The 25,822-nt window shown below is 38.8% G+C and overlaps 1 protein-coding gene across 1 annotated transcript in view; it reads left to right on the top strand.

Annotated features, from left to right (window-relative positions):
- The window catches only part of ARMH3 (armadillo like helical domain containing 3), a 198,571-nt gene that overhangs the window by 87,889 nt on the left and 84,860 nt on the right, over positions 1-25,822 (top strand). The window contains exons 20-22 of the mRNA XM_044665517.1: positions 166-248; positions 1,323-1,449; positions 4,947-5,022. Of these exons, the coding sequence (XP_044521452.1) occupies positions 166-248; positions 1,323-1,449; positions 4,947-5,022 (286 nt within the window). The remainder of the gene's footprint in view (positions 1-165; positions 249-1,322; positions 1,450-4,946; positions 5,023-25,822) is intronic.

The raw sequence follows: 25,822 nt of genomic DNA, 5'->3' as shown, positions 1-25,822 counted from the left end.
TCACACAGTTGGGAAGTGTCTAAGGCCGGATTTGAACCTAGGACCTCCCGTCTCTAGGCCTGACTCTCAATCCACTGAGCTACCTAGCTGCCCCTAGAGAGCATTTATGCTTACAAATTTATTACAGATCAACTCATTAGTTGAAACTTGTTTTTATTCCTTTAGCATTGATCAACTTGCTGAAGTTCCTTATGTCCAATGAAACTGTGCTCTTGGCAAAACACAATATTTTCACATTGGCTCTTATGGTGAGTAATGAGAAAGCCTATCTATTCTTTTTTATATCCTCTCTCTTTTCAGTTCTCTTCCCTATAACCAGAGAGGGCCTGATTTGGGACAGTCATCAGAATCCTGGGGACTGAACCACTACGGTATCTTGCCCTTTTTACTTTCCCATTAGATGGTCCAGTCCCTGAGACCCTTATTCCTTTCCTTCTACCCTTTTCCATCCCTTTTTCCTCACTCCTCAAAATCCAGAGCTTTAGTTTTTCCTCATGAATATTGACTTATAGGAAAACATGTTGAGCAGGTCCTATTATACTTAACAAGTATGGCCTAGCCTAACTAGGGAAAGATTTTGTGCTACAGCTATCAATAACAAAGTGTTTATCCAGCAGACTGATTAATAAAGATAGTACTTTGATATCTGCTTGTATTTGTGACCAAGGGGCATATTTATGGTACTCTTTAGAGCCCTTTCTCTTTGACTGATTAGAGGTGAAGCTCTCCACGTCATTCCATCTGATAAACCTACCAGGCTAGTGTCCTTCCAAGTATTTATGGCCTGATACCTATGGGTAGAGCTGTTGATTCTTTTCTTTCTTTACATATGTAATATGTATGTGTATACATATATTTTTGTGTGAGTGACATACACATTTATTTTTAATAATTCTTTAAAACATTTTTTGAGGTTAAAATTCTTTTCCTCCCTCCCTTCCTAATCCTGCCACCACTGAGAAAGCAAGGAACAGGATATTATATATTTGAAATCATGCAAAATATATTTCCATATTAGCTATGTTGCAAAAAAAAATTTAAAAGGCAAGATAAACAAAGTGAGAAAATTAGGCTTCAGTTTGCACTCCAAATTCATCAGTTCCCTCTCTGGAGGTAGAGAGGCATTTTTCCATGAATCCCCTGGAATTTACTTGGATCATTGTATGGATCAGAGAAGTTAGGTCTTTCACATCTGATTCCATTGCAGTATTACTGTTACTATATACAATGATCTCCTAGTTCTGCTCACTTCACATTAGTTCATATAGTTGGGCATAGTACCAAATTGTTTTCCAGAATGGTTGGTGTTGATTCTCTTCCAGGTTGTGAACTTATTTAATATGTTTATCACTTATGGAGACACATTCCTGCCCACCCCCAGCAGCTATGATGAGTTGTACTACGAGATTATCCGGATGCACCAGAGCTTCGACAATCTCTATTCGATGGGTGAGCTGCCTCCCTTCTCTTTTCAACTCCATCTCATTCAGTACCTCATCTTCACCAGCGTCTGCCCTGTCATGTAAGAGAGACTGAACAAGATGGAAACCTCTCCTTTTGTCTGTATTTTAACCTGAAAGCATCAAAGTTCTTTCCCTTGTTCCCTGTGGTAGGCAGTGAAGGCTTTGTAATGATCTTTTCTGCTTTCAGTTACTCATGTTTCATGTCACTGGAGCTTCCCTAAGGTCCCCATGTCCTTCTTTTTGAGAAGGTGAAAGAAACTAGAGAGGACCATGAATTTGGAGACCTGATTTAGTAAACACTGAGAGACAGCTTTGTGCTCTAGAAGGAATGAGAGTGGAAGTGAGAAGACTTGAATTCTAGCTCTTGCTCTGCCACCAGTTTGCTTTGTGACCCTGGGCAAGTCATTCCACCACTGGGCTTCAGTTTTTTCCCCTGTAACATGAAAGACTTGGATTAGATGATCCTTGAGGTCTTGTCCTTAAACTCTGACATTCCATGATTCTTTGGAGGCAAGGCGAGAGGCAGAAATTAATGGTGGGGAGCAGAGGTAATTTCATTTCCAAAATGATTGTATGATTGAGCGCATTGTGTAGTCTTAGTAATTATAACATAATATTGAGTTCCAGAGAGCATTGTGTGGTCTAAGTAATTATTTGAATTAATTCACAAGGGCAAAGGAGACTAGAGAACATTTTTATTTACAAATTTATTATAAATCAACTCAGTAGTAAATTTACCTTGAAATCAAAAGGACTGAAAGTTTTTTCTGAATGAAGGTCATATTTCCAATGAGAGTTAGAATGTGGTTTGGATGAAGAACCTGGTTCTCAAGTTAAATGCTAATTTGTATTCAGGCCTTTCAAAGAAGCAAGGAGCCAAGGCTCAGAGCCTGAAATGGAGAGCCCCTCCATGTGAAAAACCTACCTTCTGTTTAGGATTCCTGTACATGGGGAAAATATAGAAGGAAACTGGAGCAGGTCCCAGGAGAATGAGGAGGAAAGACTAATAGAATGATTGACTTGTGAGAAAAGCTTTTAAAGGAGCTACGTAAGGCTGGCAAAACAGTGCTTAAAGAGTAGAGACAGGGAATGAAAACTGATGTTCGTCTTGGAATGTAAGCTTCTAGAGCATTGTAATTATTTACCCATTATATTTATAGTCTCAGTACTTAATATAGTGCCTGGCACATAGTAGGAACTTCATAAATGCTTGTTGATTGATGTGCAATATACTAAGGACATAAGGCAGATGGCAGTAAGAAACTGGAGATGTGCAACCTAAAACCTGCTGGGATGTGGAGGGGGAAAAGGCCTGAGGTTCAAGATTTTCCTTGTGGAAAAGGTCAAACCCTGAACTGAAAACATTAGAAGAAATAATTTGCTCTTGGTAACAAATGAATTTCCATAGGATGCTGGGAGGAAACCATATGGAGAATTCAGTTTTTATTATTATAGGTTTTATATTGTGATATGAGGGGCACATTGGTGGGGAGGAACATGATTAGTTCTAGGGATTAGCTGAATGCAAAGAAGACCTTTGTTAGAAGATAAGGTCATCTACTACATGGTTTTTTGAATTGTTGTAGCTGACCTGTATATTTCTAGTCATACTTCCACTGGAACTCATTTCGTTTCAAGCCCTAGAAAAGGACTTGAAAGCCAGTGAGGCCTTTCAGGTTCTTATTTGTAAGGGAAGTAAAATTGATAAGAGGTTGCTGAAAGCTGACAACATATAATGCCCCTCTGAAGAAGTAACTGAGTGGGTAAACCAGTGCATTTATCTACACTCGAGCAATTGGGTTGGAATGAAGGCATCTGAGCTGTTGAAATTTATCCAGTCAGTTATGTGGATAAATTTGCACTTGTGCCAGGTGAAATATTGCTGCCCAAGTTCAGAATTGGGGATATAAAAAGGGATAGTGGCAGGGTTCTCTGCACTTTTTTTTTTAAACCCTTACCTTCCACCTTAGAATCAATACTACGTATCAGTTCCAAGGCAGAAGAGCAGTAAGGGCTAGGCAGTGGGGGTTAAGTGACTTGTCCAGGGTCACACAGCTAGGAAGTGTCTGAGACCAGATTTGAACCTAGGACCTCCTGTCTCTAGGCCTGGCTCTCAACCCACTGAGCTACCTATCTGTGCCTCCCTCTGCACTTCTTATAAATTAGAAAAGATTCACTCTGGTGAGGCTAAATTAAGATTTCACCTTATCTTCCTTTTTACAAAATTGCTTGAGTTTTTGGAAGTGAGGTATCGCTGGAACTAGATATTTAGATGCTAGATGAGTTTTATTTTCCTTCCTGAGCCATTGGTCTGCCCTCTCCTCTATACTTTTTTCCTTCCCAGCTCACTTCTGCTCCCACTCTACCAGTGTACTGACGCTGACAAAAACCTCTAGGATTCATGTTGGCTTCCAATCAACCAAGTCTGATCCTAACCCTGATTCTTTAAGTATTACTGGCAGCCATCAGAACTTAAAAAAACAAAACAAAAAACCCTTACCTTCTGACCTAGACTGATGATGGAAAAATCACACACCCCAGTCCCATGATTATTTTCTCTCCAGTTAAGAGGAACATTTCCATTCACTCTGATGCAGAACTCAAGGACTTTGTCTTACTGCCTTCAGACATATCTGGCCTAAGCTGGTTCTTATTTACCAGGCAAGATAGAATCCAGAATCCTACTTTCCAGTCATCTTATAATAGAAGATTAAAGCATTCTTTGAATTTGCTAAGAACAAAGGAATCAGGAAAGAGGTTTGAAGGACAGATCTGAGCCCCAATTCAATGCTAGAAATTAGAAACACTACTATATCAAAAATAGATCCTTTCACATAATTTCCTAGATACAATTCACATTTTTCCTCTTTATCTTCCTATTTAATTTTGCTCATTGTCCATCTGCAGAACCTACCTTAGGTATGTGTATTTGGTATGCCAGGTGATTGCACTTCTCTCTGACTACACACAGTTTGGACAATAAGCATTTTACCTTCGTTTTATTTTTTTCTTTATAGATTATTGGGAAAAATAATCAGGGAAATTTCAGACATCTTTGTTTATTCTTTCTGGCCAAAGAGGGCCTTGACAGAAAATAGCGGCAGGCTGAGAAGAAAAGTAACTTTAAATGGCAGTCGTATGTGGTATATTGGCTTTACTACTATTATTCCCTTTGTCTTAGCCATAGATCAATTATGGCTGACTCAGAGCAGGCCAGAGGTCCTAAAGAGAGCAGAGGAAAAGAACCATCTTGATTTAGAGTGTCTATACATGATCCTATGTAAAAGGATTCTAGGACATTGTTGGTGAGGGTTATTTCAAGGAAAAAGAAAGATCTCTCCAAGAAAATGTCTTATTTGATTTTTAGAAGTATTATTTAACATTTCACCTCAGAAAGCATTGTAATCCTATTCTTTGTTTTTTGTTGTTGTTGTTTTTAAATAACTTTGGGTTTGACAAGTCTATGTTTTCTCCTTTCTTTAGTCCTGAGAATTTCAACCAACACAGGCCAGTGGAAAGAAGCAGCCAGCAAGGTGACCCATGCATTAGTCAATATCAGGTAAGGAATGTAAATGGGTTCCAGGACTTGGCTTAGGTCCCCCTAGATTTGCATGTGAACAGTACTGTTGTTTTTAGGCTAAGTTTTTCTAGGAGTGAAATTTATTGTCATACTTGATCAGAAATAGTTTTTCATGAGAATACTGAAATATTCCAGAATAATATATGAATCTTTTCTTACCAGCTGTGTAAAAGAAAGAGTTGCTAGCATTTTTTTAAGTGTTTTTGATAGTGCATAGGACTTCTTCTGTCTCTAGATTACCTGAAAGCCCTTTTTCTTGTTATCCTTTGTGACTTCATTTAATGACTCATGGGCCCCAGAAGGCATGTCTTTTACATGGTTATTTTTGTTTGTGGTAAACAGAAGCAAATAGAATCTTTGGGGCCAAGTTGTATTTGCCTCCTAATGCTACAGATAAGAAAAGGGCTGAAATTCAGGGTAAGTGTTTTTCACTTAAGGAAATTCAGATGAAACACCCAAAGAAAGGGTCAAAAAATAACAATCATGGCTGAATGAAAAAGATGCTAATGGAGGGAAAAGCTCATTTTTTCGGAAGAAAGCTAGGCCAAAATCAAGTTTCCCTATAAGCCCTCCTCAGTTTCCCAATAGTTATTAAATTATTCTTTCAAGCAATTAAAAAACTGAAGTTAAGAAAAAGATGCAAACCCAACAGATGGGTAATTTGATTTAGTTCCAGGTGTAAATTCCACCAAACACTCCACTAATAATAATGTACATTTAGAGTGTTTTTCATGTTCTAGCCTGCCATAGAAATAGGGTAGGATCTTTGTATGGGTTTTTTTCCCCCTTTTTAGATAAAATGCCTAATTTACTATAGCTCATGAACATCTGAGAACAAATGCCAGGAGTGCAATATATGAAGGGGAGAAGAGGGAGTCAGAGTTAGAACAGAGGCTGAGATGTGCTAACAAGATTGCACTGAACATTGGTCTGCCTTACCTGTCCCTAGGGGCATTTTGCAGTGAGCACAGTTTTATAAATCTCACTAAATAAATGCATATCTGCACCTAGCAAATAAACCAGATACTGTGGTGAGGCCATATGATAAATGTTATTTTCTGCAAAAACCAGGAATTACAAATTGTCTTCTCCCAAACATCCCCGAGTGGCCCAAGGACAGTATGACAAATGTGGGTGTTTGGTGGAAGCACCACACTCTGCACTGGAGCACAAAGGTGCACGTGGGTATAATTTAAGTTGTGTTTATTTATTCATGTTGTTATTTAGGCTTTCCTGGCAGTTCTTTTCCATGTGGGGCCTATTTCCTTGATCACATCCCTTTTTGTTTTCTTCATATTCTGCCCTGCTGCTCTTCTTCCCTGTGGTTTCTGGGTTGGCTGTTGGCCTTCTTCTTCCCAGGTATTCCTCATCCTTTATTTTTCTGAATGACCTGGAAAGGATGAGACAAAGTCTTTTAGAAGTTCTTTATAATCTCCACCATATTTTTGGCAATAGCCTGTCAATGTCCCTTGTCTCATTTTAAATTTGCTTGAGTGCTACATAGAATGGCGACATCACCATTGTTAGATATCCTAGAAGTAGAGAACATCAGAGTTTGAATCAGGCCTAAAGATATAATCAGATGTCCTCATTGTGCACACAAGGAAACAGAATCCCACAGTATTGAAGTCTCTTGCCAAAGTCTCTACTGTGATGTTAATGGCCAAATTAAGACTATAGCTTGTTCTTGACTCCAAATCCCATCCTTTTACTTCTTTACCATTTAATGTTCACTTCTTATTTCTGTTTTTAGGGGAGGTAGTATGGTATGCCAGAAAAGGCATTTAGAGTCAAACAACCTGGTTTTGAGTCCCAGATCCAACAGGTTATTTTTGCAATCCTGGAAAATTAACATATCTTCCCTGGCTCTCAGTTCCCTTCTCTACAAACTAAGGGAAGTAATAATTACACTGTTTACCTCATAGAATTTTTACAAGAAAAGCAATTTGTAAATTTTAAACTTCTACATAAATTTGAGTTATAATTGAGAACCTAGAACATATGAATACAAAATAAAAAATGGCATACTCCTTGTCTTCAGGAAACTTTTTTCCTACTGGGAGGAAGATGACATATTCACAAATAAATTTAGTTTGTGGTAGAATGGGATGGTGACAAAGGAAGATATAAACTGCACTAGGAAAATTGAAAAGGAAGAATATACCTTCAATAGGGGAGGCTTCTTTACAAAAGAAGTAGGAAATGTAGTTTTAAAGAAAGAGCAGGATTCTGAGGAGGAAATTCATTTTCAGTCATGGGGCTCTCTGTGCAAATGCTCAGAGGTGAGAGGGCAGTATCTTGTATTCAGAAGCATCACAGTTTGATTGGAGCATAGAATACTCTGAAATTGGGCTTGAAAAGTTTGTTGGAGTAGCATTCTAAGGGGCCACTGAAAGCATTTGATTTGTGGAGTGGCATGGTAAAACCCATGGGAGATTACTTTGGCCGATACGTAAAGACTGTAAATCAAAATGGGAAGAAATTGGAGGCAGGGAACCTTCTTAAGGGGCTGTGGTAGTAATGAAGTTCTGAATCTGTATGATAGCAGTATGAGAAAAGGAAAGAGGGGGAAAGAATTGAGAAGTTTTGGAGAAGTAGAACTGAAAGGAGATTGATACACATAGGAGGAATTCTTGGTCTTTGAATATTTCCTCCAGCTCTTGAGCTGTTCAGGTTTTGGTCTTGGGTCTTACTCCATGACCAACATACCTCCATTTCTCATTATCTGTTTTCTGGTTGAGATCTTTTTAGCCACTTTTGGGGCATATGATGTCTTTTATATGCTCTATTTGTCTTTCCATTATACTTTGGGACCTCTGTAATTTTAATTCTTCTGAGATTGGCATTTCATGATTTACAGCCATATACACAGGGAGAGATTTAGTATTTAAAATATGAGTAGTTTGTGTTGGGAGCACTTGAGATCATGGAAAGCACTGAGTACTTTACCATATGTAATACAACTTGTTTCTTCCAGTTCAGTTCAGGACCCAGCTTAATGCCTATCTTCAGAATGTATCTAAGATATATTTGCTGATAGAATAAGTCAATGAATGCCCATTTACTGCATATCATAGTTGTCATAGGCTGGGCAATAAGCCTTTCATTCATCTGAATACCTTGGAATATTCTGGGTCTTGATGTAGTTATCATAGTGCCCTCTTCAGGCAAACAAGATGGAAGCAGATGAGTTCATTAAAGGTAGAAGCATAGACAAAGAAGAGAAGAGGTCCTAGAACCTGGAACAGAGCCTTGGGGAACATCAGTCTTAGAGGATCAAAAAGAGAACTGAACCAGTGAAAAAACTTGAGAAGGATTCACTAGTCTTCCATTGGCGAAGACATGGCACATGTGCAGAGCTGGCACTCGGTGAATTGCTCCATTCCCCCTCTTCCCAGCACCAGAGAACATTTTTTTGCATGCCCCACCTCTCTGTCCAGCCACCCCAAGCAAGCACTTTTCCCCTCAGCTCTCTCCAATAATGCCTGGGCTCACAGACAACTTCATTTGTCCTCTCAGCACTTGAACTTGTTAAAGGTGCTGCAGTAGATGGTAGGAAAAAATAAGAAAGAGATTATCACAAAATCCAGTGGAGGAGAGCACATCTTTGAGGAGAGAAAGGTTAGCATTATCAGAATGATGCAGAGTAGTTAACAAGGATGAGGACTGAAAACAGGCCAGGAATTAAGAGTCTATTGTGGGCTGTGAGTTTAGCTCAGTGAATAGAGAACCAGGCAGTACCTGGGTTCAAACCTGATGTCAGACACTTTCTAGCTGTGTAACCCTGGGCAAGTCACTTAACCCTTATTGACTAGCCCTTACCACTCTTCTGCCTTGGAACTTAGTATCAATTCTAAGATAGAAGGTAAATGTTTTTTAAAAAGAGGCTATGGGGCAGCTGGGTAGCTCAGTGGAGTGAGAGTCAGGCCTAGAGACAGGAGGTCCTAGGTTCAAACCCGGCCTCAGCCACTTCCCAGCTGTGTGACCCTGGGCAAGTCACTTGACCCCCATTGCCCACCCTTACCAATCTTCCACCTATGAGACAATACACCGAAGTACAAAGGTAAAAAAAAAAAAGAGGCTATTGGGGACCTTTGAGGGAACAGTTTCAAGAGTGGTGGGGTTCAATATCAAGAGAATGAGAAGTAAATAATTGGTAAAGTAAAGTCAGTAATTTTTTCTAGGAGTTTAGTGATGAGAGAGAAGAGAGACTTGGGATGTGAGCTGGAAGAAGTGATAGGGGCAAGGAAGAAGTTTTTTTTTAAAGATGGGGAGACATGACTATGTTTCTTGGCATCAAGGAAGGAACTATTAAGGAGGAAGAACTTGAAGAGGAGTAGAAGGAACATACAATGAGACAAGTTCCTGAAGAACATGTGATTAAGAGCTGTAGTAGAGTTGCTCTTGACAAAAAAAAAAAAAAAAAAAAAGGCCATCTCATCTCTTAAAGAGGATGAGTGAAGATGGAGAGAGGTTTGGAAGAGGGTTGATGAGGGAACTAATGACAGATTGCCTTAGTATTGTCACTAAGGTATAAATGAATGAATGCCAAGGTAGGCTCTGTTTCACCCTATGTAGCATCATAATAAGACCCTTTGCTGGCTGTGTTAGGGGAAGAGAACGTATAACATCAAGTCCAACCAGAGTTTCTCAGTCCATACTGTGGGGTTGTCAGCAGTGCTGGTTTGGATAGACTATGGAAAAACTTATGGGGGAGGTTTAATCCTGCTAGTTACATAATCAGCCATTGCTGACTGTCTATCTTGAAAAGATTTCTGAGATAGTTTTAAAACTCTTAACCCTTTTCCCCAGAGTGGCATGAGCCTCCGTGCCCTGTGAGGATATCCAGCAGTATAGACTAGACTGTGTTTCAGCCTTTCAAAGACTTAGCAACCATGGAAGCTTTGTAAGCCACTATAAAAATTGATGATAGTCATACATTTTTGACTTTGGGGTATCCATAATGAACCAAAATGATTGGCCCATCTTGTTTTCTTCCTGGCAGGTGGAAGGCTTTGTACCTTTCAACTTTTTAGAATTGGGACCATGAAGCTGAAAAAAGAGTCAGTGCTGGTGCTGGGCAGATTTGAGGCACATATTTGCTGTGCCAGTGTTGTTGTTCTTTGCCTTTCACTTGTCTTTCATGGCTTAGTCATGCCAGTTTGCTAACTGTCAGAGTTATTTGTGTTGAAACAAGTGTCTTTCTCTTCCTGTTTAATCCTTCAGTGAGATTCTTAATGCTTCTGCTCAGTTGTCTCTATTTTTATGGAAACATCTGGATGTTGCAAATAGACAATGCCCTACTTCCTCCACTAAATCATAAGAGAGAAAATAGTGTCAGTGGCCTAACTTTAATTAAGCCTTGAGCTGTGGGAGTAATTATTGGCCTGGCAGCCCCCTAGAGGGTGTAAGGGCTAACAAAAGAAGGAGGCCGGGAGAATGGGGGAAGAGTACTCTTTACTAAATTTTCTTGGGGTCTCTTTCCTAATTACATTTTCTGGACAAAGGAGCTGTTGTCCTAGCTCTTGGCACATCTTACCAAGCCTCGTCAATGAGTTATGGCTCTTCAAGAAGATGAAAATTGACTAAAGCAGAAAGAGTACTAAACTTTCAGTCAGAGGAATTAGGTTTGAATCTCACGTTTACTACATAATATCTGTGTGACCTTTAGCAAACCATTTCAGTCAGTGAATAAACATTTATTAAGCACTGGATTAAGTCCTGGGGATCAAAAGAAAGGCAAAAAACAATGCCTACTCTGGAGGAGCTCACTGTCTAATAATATAAACAGATATGTACATACAAGTTATATGCAGCATAAACAGGAAATAAAGAGAAGACACCAGAATTAAGAAGACTGGGAAAAGATTCTTAGCTAGAACCTGAAGGAAGCCAGGAATCCAACAGGTAGAGATGAGGAGGAAGAATGTACCATACATGGGAGACAGCCAGTGAAAATGCCCTGAGTTGAGTGATAGATTGTTTGAGGAGTAGCAAGGAGGGTAGCTTGGCCTCAGTTACTTCATTTTTAACATGAAGAGGCTTAACTAAATGATTGTTCATATCCCTCCAGATCAATCAAAAAACATTAATTAAACATTTACATCATGCCACTGAGAAGCATTATGAAATTCATAGAGTGTTGGCCTTGAAATCAGGAAGATACAGAGCCAAGTCCGACCTCTGATACATATTGGCCTTCCCTCAGCAAGTTACTTAAATTTTTCAGTGCTTTGGTGACCATCTAAGACTCTAAATTGTTGAGAATGTGCTGGGAGGCAGTCTGCTAAGTGTTGTAAGATGCAAAGAAGAAGAAGAAACATCCCCTCCTCTCTAGGAGTTTACATACTAATGAAAGAGACAATGTACACATCAATCAGCATATGCAACATAAATGGGGAGTAGATGGAAAGTGGATAGAAAAACAGTAGCAGCTTAGTTTTCTAGGAAGCCAGAGATTGACAAAATGGAGAGATTAGGAGGGATAGCATTCTAATAATGGGAGACAGTTAGTGCCAAGTAATGGATATGGCAAGTAGGTCAATATGGCTGGACCACAGAATGTTGAAGAAGACTAACATGTTAAAAGACTAGACAGATAGGAAGGGGTTAAGTTGTAAAGATCTTTAAATGTCAAATGGGGGTAGCTAGGTAGCTCAGTGGATTGAGAGCCAGGTCAAAGGACCTAGGTTCAAATGTGGACCAAGATACTCCTCGCTGTGTGACCCATGGCAAGTCACTTAATCCCTGTTGCTTAGCCCTTACCACTCTTATGCCTTGAAACTGATACTTAGCATTGAATCTAAGATAGAAGGGAAGGATTTTTTAAAAAAATGTCAAACAGAAGGATTTATGTTTTATCCTAGAGGTAATAGCGAGTCATTGGACTTTAGTGAGTAGGGATGGGATGAGGTGTCATTGTTAGATCTACACTTTAAGAAAATTATTTTGGCAGTTGTGTGGAGGATTTATGGAATGGGGAGAGAACTTGAATCTGAGAGGTTATTGCAGTAGTCTAGGTGAGAGATAATGAGAGCCTGAAGTAAGGTGAAAAAAAAAAGCAACATATCTAAGATATATTATGGAGAAAGAAATGAAAAGATTTGGCAACTGACTGGATATGTGAGGTGAGTGTGAGTGAAGAATCAAGGGTGACACTGAGGTTGCAAACCTAACTATAGGGAATTTGGTAATGCCTTTGACAGTAATAGGGATGTTGGCACAAGGAAAAGTTTTGGAGAGGGAAAATGATGACTTCTGTTTTGCACACATTGAGTCTGAAGACATCCAGTTTGAAGTGTTCAAATGGCAATTTGTGATTTGTGTGACTCTAGCTTGAGAGAGAGACTAGAGCTAGTTCTGATCCTCCTTAATGTAAGTTCCTTCTCTCTCTAATTATCTCTATTTTATCCTGTATAAATCTTGTTTGTACATCATTGTTTGCATGTTATCTCCCTCATTAAACTAGGAGCCCTTTTTTGACTTGACTATATATCAAGGTAAGTCAGAAAACATTTATTAAGTGTTGATTCTGTGCCAGATACTTTGCTAAGCTCTGGGTGGGGATGCAGAGAAAGCAAACAACCAGCCCTACACTTGAGAAGCTCACAATCTAATGGGGAAGCAACATACAAACAACTATGTACATGCTAGATATATACAAAGTAAATTGGAGTTAATATCCAAAGGAGGGCACTAAAAATAAGGAGACTGGGAAAGGATTCATAGAAAAGGATTGGACTTTAGTTGAGACTTGAAAGAAGCCAGTGAAACCAGGTGGTAGAGGTGAAAAAAGAAAATTTTTCAGGCATGGGAGACCATCAGTGAAAAGGCTCAGAATTGGGAGATAGAGGATCTTGTTCTAGGAACAAAAAGGCCATTATTACTGGATCATAGAGTAAGTACATGATGGGGAGGAAGGGTAAGGAGATTGGAATGATGAAAGGGGCCAGGTTATGAAGGGCTGTAAACACTGTACAGGTTTTTATATGCAGTCCTGGAAGTGACAGGGAGCCACTAGAGTTCATTGCATGGGTAGATGACATCATCATATCTGGACTTTAGGAAGGTCAGTCTGGCAACTTAATGGAGAATGGACTGGAATGAAGAGAGACTCGAAGTAGGAAGACCAACCAGAAAGCTATTGCAAAAGTCCAGGCTGGAAGTGATGAGGCCCTGTACCACAGTGGTGGCAGCGTGAGAGGACATAAGGGGGACATATTCAAGAGATGTAACAAAGATAGAAATTACAGGGCTTGTCTACTGATGAGATATGGGGGAATAGAAGTGAAGAATGATAGTAAATACTCTTGACAGTAATAGGGAAATTAAGAAGAGGGAGGTTTTGGGGGGAAAGATAGTAAGTTCTGTTTTGGCCATATTGTGTTCAAGATGTCTGTGAGATCTGGGAATCATCTGCACAAAGATGATAGTTGAATTCATGGGAAATGATGAGCTCACCAAGTAAGATAGAGGGGAAAAAGATGGAGCCTTGGGGAACATCCTTAGTTAGTGGGCATGATATGGATCTAAATTTATGGTCCTGTGCTCTGAGCCAGAGTATAAAATGTGGAATAACTGCTTTCTGACTTCTACTTTGACCATACTTTCAAGATTAGTACATTGAAGGACTTAATGAATTCCTTTAAAGTTATTATCTTGCAACCTTTCACTTAAGGAACCTTTTATTAACACAATGCAGTCCTCTAATCTCTGCTAATGGGAGAAGTGGTGACTGAATCACTACAAAAGTATATTCCTAAAGTAGAATTTTTCTCCCAATATATAATTTTTTTCAGGTACATAATTTTCTAAGATTAATCTGGTCCATTAACTGGAATGCTAAACTGAGACTTTTATCTAGTGACTTTTCAAACTTTATTGGATGGACTTGATTATGAAGGCTTATGGTTTATGGTCTTCTGTTAATTCTCTGCTAAACTAATCAGTACTGGCAAATTTGTCCTTTCCCTCTTTGCTTGGTCTTTGCCTTTAAATTCCCAAGCCAAACTGTTGTTCATTGTCCCTTCCTGAGTGACATAGGGTTTTGGGGAACATAGAAAGCCCTTTAAAACAGGTTATGGGTTAGTTAATTCTTTTTTTTTTTTTAACCCTTATCTTCCGTCTTGGAGCCATTGGCTCGAAGGCAGAAGAGTGGTAAGGGAAGGCAATGGGGGTCAAGTGACTTGCCCAGGGTCACACAGCTGGGAAGTGTCTGAGGCCAGATTTGAACCTAGGATCTCCCGTCTCTAGGCCTGGCTCTCAATCCACTGAGCTACCCAGCTGCCCCCTAGTTAGTTAATTCTTGTAATGAACTACTGAAGGGCTTTGACAAAGGCTTTGCAGGTGTTTGCTGGGTAGGGGACCAGGAAATTGGTGGTGTAAAGCTCTCTGCCCTAAGATGGAAACATACTGACTGATGGACACAAAGGGTTCTATAGTCCTTCTGACCTTTTAAAAAAACCCTTACTTTCTTAAAATTGATACTAAGTATCTGTTCCAAAGCAGAAGAGTAGTAAGGACTAGGCAATTGGGATTAAGTGACTTGCCCAGGATCACATAGTTAGGAAGTGTCTGAGGTCAAATTTGAACCCAGGACCTCCTCTTTCCAGGTCTGGCTCTCCAGCCACTGAGTCACCTAGTTGCCCTTGACCTTGCTTTTAAAATAATGGTTTCTTTCTCTCTTCCTATGCATCTTTCTGAGCTTCATGTTACTTCTGCACCTGCACATCTTTGGTTGGACTGCAATTTGAGCCAAGTGGCCTTTTCCCCAAATACCTTAAATGAAGAACCTATGATGTGGATCAAAGTAGGGATCTAGGAGGGTGAATCAGGGCAGATCCTCCCCATTCTCTCCGGGAGTTGTTAGAGATCCATTTTGTCAGTTCCTGTGGCCTGTAAAATCAGATTGTTCTCTGAGTTATGCTTTATCAGTAATGACCTTTCTCATGTTAATCAGACCCTGCTGATCTCCCATTAGAGGGAATGAAAAGCATTACATGGATTAAAACAAGACATCAAATGAGACTGGGTTAATATCCCCTCCCAATGACTGCCAAATTCATTCTTCCATAATCTCTTAAGACAACCTCCAGAAATGAAAATCCAAACTCATCCTTTGGGCTTCATCATCTCTTCTTCTCCTGCCTACTCTGTATATGTTGCATAATGCCAACACTTTGCAGTAGGTTCATGAAGCTTTAGTATACTGAAACATTTATAGTCAAAAGACTGTGATTCTTGGTGTTTCACAGGAATGAGTTCAACATATAAAAAACCATTTGTGTTCTCTGCCCGAAACTGAGTCGTAGTCCTTTTAGATAAACAACAACAATAATTGCCAACATTTATATAATGCATCGTATATACCCAGCACTGATCCCCACAACAACTCTGGGAGGTAGGTGCTCTTTATCATCCCCGTTTTACAGATGAAGAAACTGAGACAGGGATTAAGTAATTTGCCTAGGATCTTACAGCTAGGAAGTGTCTGAGGCCAAGTTTGATCTCAAGTCTTCCTGACCCTGAATCTGACACTAACTGCTGTGTCACCTAGCTGCCTACATTTTTTTAATGTTCTCTGGTCTGATCTTTTGGCTAGATCAGGCTAGACTCAAGGCAGATTGGTTGAAGACAGAAATAAAATCTCTATTTTCCTAACATATTTACTGTCTTTTTTTTTCTTAAAGTTTATCCTCATCTCTGCTCTTTCCACTCCCCTCTCTTTTAGATTCATACAGTGTTCGTTAGGTAATTCTAAAGTACCTGTTTTAACTATTTCTGACCCACTGTGTCATTCTTCATAAAGCTGCTATAGGCATATTAATTAAATCCAACACACATTTCTTGAACCTCTGCTATTTGTATTAGTGATGCAAAAATAATCCCACCCCTCAGGGAGCTCACATTCTATTGGGGGTATGTTGTTTAGTAGGCTTAAGAAACATGGATATAATGTACAAGTGATTTAACTTCCCTTGGCCTTAGCTTGCTCATCTATAAAAGAGAAAGCTTTGAATTAGATAACCTCTGAGATCACTTCCAGCTTTAGAGCTAAAATTCTGTTATATATGTACACCAATAAGTAATTTTCAGAAAGATAGTATTTTGGGGGGTTATGCTTGTATTATTACACAAATATATTTCCATATTATTCATTTTTGTAAGTGAATAATCTTATAAAACCAAAATCCCAAAACATATACCCAAATACACAAGTGATAAATCATATGTTTTCATCTGCATTTCTACTCCAACAGTTCTTTCTCTGGAGATGGATAGCATTCTTTTTCATAAGTGCTTCAGAATTGTCCTGGTTCTTTGTATTGCTGTGAGTAGTCAAGTCTATCACAGTTGATCATTCCACAATATTGCTGTTCCTGTGTACAATGTTCTCCTGGTTCTGCTTATTTCACTCTGCATCAGTCAATAAAGTTCTTTCCAGCTCTTTCTGAAATTATCTTGTTCATCATTCCCTTTTAGCAAAAAAGGATTCTATCAACATCATATACCACAATTTGTTCAACCATTCCCCAATTGAGGGACATCCCTTCAATTTCCAATTCCTTGCCACTACAAAAAGAACAACTATAAATACTTTTATACAAATAGATCCTTTCCCCTTTTTTTGATCTCTTTGGGACACAGACCCAATAGTGCTATTATTGGATCAAAGAATAAGCATTTTTTTATTGCTTTTTGGGCATAATTCCAAATTACCCTCCAGAATGGTTGGATCAGTTCACAACTCCACCAGCAATGCACCAGTGTCCCCTCCAACATTTATTATTTTCCTTTAGTGTCATATTGGCCAATCTGATAGTTGTGAGGTGATACCTCAGAGTTGTTTTAATTTTTGCATTTCTCTAATCAAGAATGACTAAGAAATCATTTCATATGATTATTGATAACTATGATTTCTTCATCTGAAAACTACCTATTCATATCAGAAAGATAGTATATTATTAATACGTTAAGGATCAAGGAAAAATTTCATTGAAGTAGCACCTGAATTGATCCTTGAAGAAACAAAAGGATGCTGAGCTGTAGAGATAAGAAGAAGGTGTGTATATTTCAGTCATGGAAGATTGTATGTGCAAATGCTTGGAAATAAACAATGAAATGTCAAGTTCAAGGATAGCTATTAGTTCTCTGGATGGAATATAAAATGCACAAAATAGAATAATGTGAAATAGTTTGGAAGGGTAGTTTGGAGCCAGGTTGTGGATATCTTAAATGTCAAGCTGAGGAGTTTCCTCTTTAAAAAGTAGGGAACCACTTAAGGTCTTTGACCATTAAGAAAATTATTTTGGAAGTTGTTTGAAGGATGGACTAAAGGGCAGTGACTAGAGACAGAAAAACTGTTAATGAGAATATATAAGTTCTCTAGCCCAGAGATGATTGTAGCCTTAAAGACTTATGGAAGGGTAGGTAGGAAGAAGAGACTTACACAAGAGATATAGAGGTAATTTGACAGGACATGAAAACTTATTGGCTTTGTTGAAGGGGAGGGAGGTAATAGGGGAAAGAATCCTGAATAACTTCATGATTTTAAAGCTGAGTAAGTGAAAGGATGGTGTTACTTTTAGCATCATAACAACATATTTAGCTATGGATATGCTATGAAAGCTCTTCTCAGAGAATTGGAATTGCAGGTTTGGATTTCTGGAGAGAGCTCAGAATAGGTGATAGAAATTTAGGAATTTTCTGCACAAAGCCTGGAGGACAGATCATATTGGTTCATTTATTCTAGGAACTCTAGGCAACCTTGTATTCAAGTTGTTTGAGATTTTTGCTTTTAGTGTTTTAAAATTATTCTCTTCTTCTGGGTTTGTGTCTTGGATGTGTCCTCCAGGGAGGGACAGTGAAGAACAACGTCCTGGCTTAGGAATTGAATGTGATGTCTAGAATAAATACAATATTTCAGATTACTTTAGGGCGATTTTCTCCCTTGTTATCTTTAAGGTAGGTAATGAATGAAATGGATGAATGAATGAATAAATGTGTTTATTATGTGGAAAACACTATGCTAAGTACTGTGGTGGCATGTAGAAAAGGAAAACCATCCCTGCTCTAGGGGAGCTCATATTCTAATAGGGGAAGGATTATTCCCAGGGCGCCATCCTTAAATAGTGGTTGATATGGGAGGAGGTCTCCAATATCTATTCTCCACCTTCTTCAATCAAGGGACCACTGAACTATTAGTGAACATTTATTGAGTCTGGCCATTTAACTAGTTTCAGATCCATCTAACTATGCTATCATTCTATCTCATATTTTTCTATTCTTTCCAAAAAATAAAGTGAGAGATTTTTTGTCATGATTTTCTAAAAATCCTGATAAGTTCTAAGATAGCATTTGCCCTGATCTACCAATCTAGTTACCCTGGCAAAAACAGAAATGAAGTTGTTTTAGATGTAAACAATTAAATAATTTACTAGTAGGACAAGTGTCTCCCACATGGGCTGTCAGAGTCAATTTTCTTTATTTTCTTTCTTCCTATTTCTTTCTCATTCTCTTGTTCCCAACCTTTCTTCTATTTTGCTTTTACAGCAGGGTCACTTCCAAATAGTACATTCCCCACTCCTTAACCCCCTAGTCTTCCCCTGAAACAAAGAAAAGCAGTTAAGCAAAATCACTTGATACAATAACTGGCATTTTGCAACTCAATCCTCTACTTCTCCAATGAAAAAAGGGAGATGTGTGTACATCTTTTATATCTTTTTGGCAACCTTCACCTTAGTTTGAGTGTTTTTAATTTTCCTTATTATAGTTGTGTATGTTCTTTTTCTGTTTGTGCTTACTTTATACGAATTCACATGTGTTTAGGGGAAGCCTAGTCACCAATTTCCTCTTAGTTTCTTTTTTTTTTTAAACCCTTACTTCCTGTCTTGGAATTGATGTTAAGTATCGGTTTCAAGGCAGAAGAAAGGTAAAGGCTAAGCATTTGGGGTTAAATGACTTGCTCAGGTCACACCCAACTTGAAACTATCTGAGACCAGATTTTAATCCAGGACCTCCCCTGTCTTCCAGAGCTGGCTCTCTCTTCAGTGAGCCACCTAGCTGTCCCCTATTCATTGTTTTTTATGGCACATTAGTATTCCTTTAAAACTATGTATCTCAGTTTGTTTATCTATTCCCCAGTTAGTGGGCATCTATTTTTTCAGCCTAATAAAATTCTATTAACATTTTACTTTTCATAGGATCTTTGCCTTTTTTTTTACTTCTCTGAGATATATACCTAGTGGTGGGATTTTTGGATCAAGAATAGGAATAATTTGGAAACTTTTCTCCCATAATTCTAAGCTGTTTCCCAGAGTGATTGGAACCCTTGTCCTTTTTTCATACATGGAAACTAGGAATTTTAATTGTACTTCATAATTAAGGAAGGTACTGATAAACAACCAGGAAAAGGTATGGTAAATTGTTGGGAGGAGAACTGGGAGAGAGTGGGGAGTGAAGGTGGTGGTTAAATGACAGTTTAATATGTCCTTTGTCCCTTATAGCTTGATAAATAATGGGTCTAATAGTCTCAATAGGGGCATTCCTGAGCCAATATCCTTAGGGAAAGAAAGGCTCAACACTAGATCCTGAAAGCTTGCCCCCAGTCCAACCTCTTTTGGAGCTACATTTCCCCTGGGTTCTGGAAGTAGGTGCATGATAATCTGAAACTGAGGCAGCATTTTAAGCATCCAATTAATGACATGGTAAGAATTTGTAGCTCTAGTAGATTAATTGTTAAATGAATTGTGTCTGCATTTTACTGTCATTTCACTGTGATATCAACCTAATTATAAATATAGTGTTACGGAGTAGAAGGCAATAATAAGCAAAATTATGCACTCGCTGATCAGACTTCAGGAATTTGGAAGTCTGACTCCAAGGAGAGATTTTCTTCTTAAGCTGTCTCTTGCTGTCCTTTTTTATGTAGGTTTTGATTAATTTTACCTCGATTATACATTTCTCCCCGGGGCCCAGATATTGTGCATGCTCTAGCAAAGTGAGCTCCTGTTGTAAGAGGTTTAATGAGATTTTTTGGTTCTAATTGGTTTCTGTATAATTTCTTTTAAAACCAATAACATGAGAGTAGGATGTCAAACACAAGGTGCACTAATGTGTTTTCACTACCCTGCACACTGAAGAGCATTAATTTCTCCCTTATTTGACACCACTGGGGCTTCATGAAAAACCTAGTATCTGGGAAGCCCTGGAAACAATAAGCTAGGAGAGAGAAGTTGTTTCTTTTTGGCTTCTTCTCAAGGGCCTCCTGAAACCTGTGTAAAATATGGGTATATGTGGATCTGGCAGACTTGCTTCACATCTGGCCTGGGCCCTAAGACAATCTGCTAAATGGGATTCATTTGTGGGGAAGGATAGGAACACAATTTACCAAGTATTTTTTATAGCTCTCCTGAAATAATGTTGCTGTTGCCCTCTCACTTTTAATTCTCAAAACCGCTGCCTCTCTTTCCCTCCTTTTCTGCTGTTCTTCCCAGCTTTTTTAAATTTCTAATTTACTCCCAGGACCTAGCTATTCCCAAGATCATTTGAAGGGCAAGGTCCTTATGGGTCCTGTAGTCAAGAGCAGCTTTGTTGGCCAACTGCTTTCATCTGCAGGAGTTAGGATTTGTCACAGGGAAAAAAACAGACGAAGCCCTTGAGCCCAGCACAGAAAAGAAAGGCTTCAGCCAGCATATTTGAACATCTCGGGGCTTGAAAACCACATTGATCTTCCTTTACAAAGATACTGAACTGCTGGACAAAACAGGGAGGATGGAGACAGTTTTTGCCATCTTTCCATCTAATGGGCTTCACTGGCTCTTTTATTGTTAAGGTTCTTTGCTAAAATCTGGCTGTTGGCATCTTCCCACCTTGCATGCCTGTTTAGACAGGTTTCTGCCAAGTGGAAATTTTGGTCTCTCCTCACTCTTCTCCTTTATCCTCTCCCCAGCTAGATTTGCAGGATCATAAGAATTAGAGCTGGAAGAAACCTCAGTATTCTTACTGTGTGAAATTTTACTTTCTTCTAAGGGAAGTTTCAAGCTTGCCACAGGGCCCATTTTCAAGGGCTGCCACCTTAAGGGTTCTTCATCCTATGGTGGGATTCTTTCCAGTCTATAAAATGTCATACTTATCTCTCCATGTTCATAAGTAATTATTTCTGTAGTTTCAGTTGGCTTAGATCAGGAGCTCTTTGAAGGCAAGCCCCACTTTTTTACTGCCACAGAAGTCTGTGCAATTCAGTGTGTCCTATGTATGCAAAAGTGAAGGGGAGCTAATTGGAAAAACTCTCACCTTTTTCCATCAGAAATTGGTTTTCTAGAAATACTGGCAAGTCAGTGTCTCCTGGAAAAGTCTGGGACTGGATAACAAATTGGAGTTTAGGATACATTATAGATGATGAATGTGACTTCCTTAAAGGAAAATCCATTTGTTTTGCTTAGTGTTTCTGTGATTAATTACTTGCCAGATTAAATTGCTCTATAAAAATGCATAGTATTTTATTCTATCTTTCTTCATGGTGATTAATTAGGCTATACCATTGCTTTGTATGTTAATTATGCTGACATTTTTCTGTTCTCTAGTTTAATTAATACAAGGATTATTTGGAAGACTATTTTTAGAATAGTGTGCTGTCACTTCCTAGGGGGTGTAACAAGCTGGGGATTATAGTCTTGGTTTGACCCGGGAGATAACATTCCAGACTTTCAGAGAGTGATCTATGCCTTTTTGTAATTTGCCAAAGGTGTGTTGACTGCTTACAGAGTAACTTACAGAGATTTTTACCTTATCTATAGTTATTAAAGGCCTCATTATGGAGGCCTCCTGGCTCAATAGAAAACTGATGGAGTATGGGGAGGATGGAGCTGTTGATATACTGTTAGCTGTGAAACCAGTGAGATACTAAATAGTGGTGTGTGTACTTAACTTGAGGAAGTGTCTCTTAGGATGATGGAGGGTGTTGATGGAGAGATCCAGGCATATTTAGCATTTTTATTAATGATCTAGGAAAGCAAGTAAACAGTGTTAATGAAGTTTGCAAGTATTACTGATTTGGAGGTGTTGCTAACACCCAGAAGGGCAGAGAAATGATATAGATGAACTAGGAGAAAAGAGAGAAGAATTGATACAGATGGACTAAGAGAAAAGAGAGAGGATTGGCAGAATATAACTCCAAAAGATTCAGTTTTAGAAAACATGAATTTCTACTCTGTAGCACAGTGTTTAGATTTAGGCATATAACAACTCCACATTCAGAGTCTGGTCATTACTGCCTTGTTTTTAAAAAACCCTGTGGCAGGGAACCTACTAGTAGGGATATGAGTGACAGGAACTGAAATAGAAGAATGATTTCAATCTTTTTTTGAAGAAGATGCCATATTACCTCTGAATCAGCAGCTTTGTTACTTTGGTGGTAAAAGCCTTCCCAGTTGCATTAAATCAAGTTCAGTTGCACCGACTATGAGGAAAGTTGTGGTCTAGAAAGACAGTCAGCAAGTATAGGTGAGAGGATCATTTCTTCTGTCTATAGAATAAGAAGCCCATTAGTGATTCTGGGACTCTGTGAGTTTTATTTTGTTTCAGGGCATTGCTTTATTTTGCTCTCTCCAGGCCACCCTGCTGTTGAACTCTGTTAAGAGCTATGGAGCAGTGCCAATAGATATTTCTGTCCCAGAACTAAGCTGGTAGACAGCTTTCTCATTGCCCTGCACTTGGGCTAGAGTTTAGGGCATCATGTTGAGGTTCTAAAAGCCAATTCCCTGCAGAGCCTAGGGACTTAGTGACAGGTGAGCCATGTGTGCCAAACCATTTCAGATAGTTGCTATGCCTGCCTCTATCTCTCTACCCAGGCCTCTGATGGTTGGAATTGTCTGTATGTGGTTTTTGTTGCTTCTGTCCCACTCTAGGCACACCTCCCTCAATGCCAAACTAGCTCCATTCAATCCTCAAAAATAGCCCAGGGAGGGAAATTATATGGTGATGTTGTTACTGCATTATTTGCAATAGTTTTGAATGTAGCTTTTTGCCTGCAGCCCAGTCTGTTGACTGCTGCCTAGTCTGAGCAGATGCATGGTCATAATTCTGGCCTCATACTTGGTAGATTACATTTAGCAAGATGCTGACTCCTGAAAGCCCTCCCTAAGTGCTTTCTGGAGCAAATGTCCCTGGGTCTCTGTGTTTCAGCTGAATAGTTTTCAGTGTTGTACCCAACGGGGTTGCTGTGGCCCCCTACCCAGACCCCATCTGTTAAAAGCTCATATTGATTTGTTTCTCTTTATAAAGATCTGTCCCTTCTCCTCCTGTAAGTGTGATAAATAATGCAGATATACTAGATGAAGTCTGCTATCAGAGCAGAACTTTAATTGTCTTGCTCCAAGTTGAGCTAATCTACTTTAATCAGGGAAAAGATTTTTTTCTAGTTATCTCTGTAGATCAAATGGCTTTTTGTTTTCTTATCCTGATTTTGCAAGTTCATTGATATTGAGAGGATCTGGCAGCTACTAATTGAAAGCTGTAATTAATCTTATAACATTAAAAGTTTGGAGGAGGAAAAGAATTATGAGATGGTATTTCTTTAAAAAATTGACCAAATGAATAGGTGATAATCAAGTACAGCAAGATCCAGGATCCCTTCTACAGTGTGTCACATCAAACCTTATACATATTTATGCTCCTTTGGTCTTATTGTATGTGATAGGTGCACACACAGTACTTCATCCACATGGCAAATATAGACTTCTCCTGGGTAGTTCAAATTTAAGCTGTCAAGTCAACTCAACATCAAGTCAAATCAACAAGTATTAATTCAATATTTACTATGTTGTTTGGCCTAGATCCTCAACAACTCTTCTACATCAACATGCTACCCTGACCTACAAAGGGAAAGGGAGAAATAGATTGTTGACATGAGCTTTTAATGGGACCATAGGGGGTTGGGCTTCTTGGCAATCATGCCATAGCCAAGTTGGAATATGACCAAGACATCTGTGTTCCCACCATGGCTTCTTTGAAAAGCTGTAAGAGATAACAGTAAGTTGTCCACCACTCATAATTAGAACCTCAGAGCTTCTGAACTCTTCACTCCGCCTTTTTGCAACCCCTCTCTTCTAAGGAAGACAGTCATTTTTAGTACCAAAGGAGATGGCTGGACCCCCTGGCAATGTAAGAGCAGGATGACGAGCCAGTGTCCCTAATTGGGGCACAAAGGCCTAAGTTCATCTGGTAATAATTCTGGGTGTGCTTTTTAAAAATCTATTTCCCTTAAATAAGCCTTTTCTTTGGTATTCAGATATGTGTATGTTTTGGGGAACAAGGAAAAGAGAAGATTGAGCCTCTTCTTTATCCTTGAGATAGCAAAGTAGATCATGGTCCAAAAACACATTTTTAATATCTCTCCATCAAATTCAAAGCAAAATGTTTTGTCATGAGAGAACTGAATTATCCATCCACAAAGAGGGTATTAATATAGATCGTAGTTCTCTGAAAACTGCAATCCCAGAAGATTATGTAGTTTGACCAAATCACAGCTCTACCAGCAGTGTATTTGGGTGTCGGACTTGTCACAAGCCCTTCATTGTTGACTATTTCCATGGTTTTTTTTTCATCATCTTTACTAATTTGGTAGGGATGAGATGAAATCTCAAAGTAATTTTAATTTGCATTTCTCTTCTTAGAGATTTGGAACAACATGATGATAACTGAAATTTCCTCTTTTGAAAACTGTTTCATGGCCTCAAAAGGGACCTTAATCTTTGTACCCCAGAATTTCCATTGCTAGACTTATCAGTCAAAGGAAACATTAAATCTACATTCAAAGATCCCATATACACTACTATGTTCATGGCAGCACCTTTTGTGGTAGCAAGAACTGGAAATGGAGTGGATGTCCTTTGAATATTCAATTACTATACACATTGTGGTTAATGAATATAAAGGAATATTGTTGCACTGTAAAGAATGATGAATTTGAAGAATTCTTGAGAAGACATATGAACTGATGCAGAGTAAAGGAAGAAGATTCAGGAAAATAGTATAAACAAATGTCTGCAGCAGTATAAACAGGAAGAACAACAACAATGAAAAACACTGTAGAAGTAAAATGTTCAAATGTGGCCTCAGTGGAAAAGATTAGAAAGTGTACCTCCCTCTTTTTCTTAGAGAGATAGGGCACTATGGATGTGAAACACTGCATATACTGTCAGTCTTGGTTCATGTATTGGTTTGTTTTGTTTAAACTGATATTTCCCCCTTCCTTTTTTATTCTTTGTCACAAGATTAGATGGAGAGGAGATATATTCAGAAATTGTTATTGTAAAAGATGAAAACCATCACTTAAAAAAACCTTCATTATTCTCTTGCCCCCTTATCTTTTGGGAAATGTTTCGAGACCTTGGACATTATACTTTTTCATAAATCAGGGATATTTAATTGAAACTCAGCCAAAAAATTTTTAGATTGGGGGATACCACTTAGTTGTTTGCCAAACTCAATTTTAGCATGTGGTATATGAGCCTTAATCTACTATTGCTTCCTTTTTACGTGTTCTCTCAGAGTCTAGGGATTTGCATGATGTCTTAGTGGGAGATTTCTAATGGGTTTTTATAACTTTGTGCCTCAGTAAATGTAGAAGGTAGTTGCCTGGCCCTGTGGTGTAGTGAATCCCAAATACTCTCCTGAACTTTAGTTCCCACTGGGTAAGACTGTTAGATCACAGCTGTTGTCTCTATCCCGGAGCAGAAAATGGAGAGAAAGTATTCCCAGTGGCTTCCTAGTACTTTTT

Source organism: Gracilinanus agilis, chromosome 2 (genome assembly GCF_016433145.1).
Source record: "Gracilinanus agilis isolate LMUSP501 chromosome 2, AgileGrace, whole genome shotgun sequence".
NCBI lineage: Eukaryota > Metazoa > Chordata > Mammalia > Didelphimorphia > Didelphidae > Gracilinanus > Gracilinanus agilis.
Note: the sequence above shows the minus strand (reverse complement) of the source record. Positions and strands in the feature narration are given on the sequence as shown.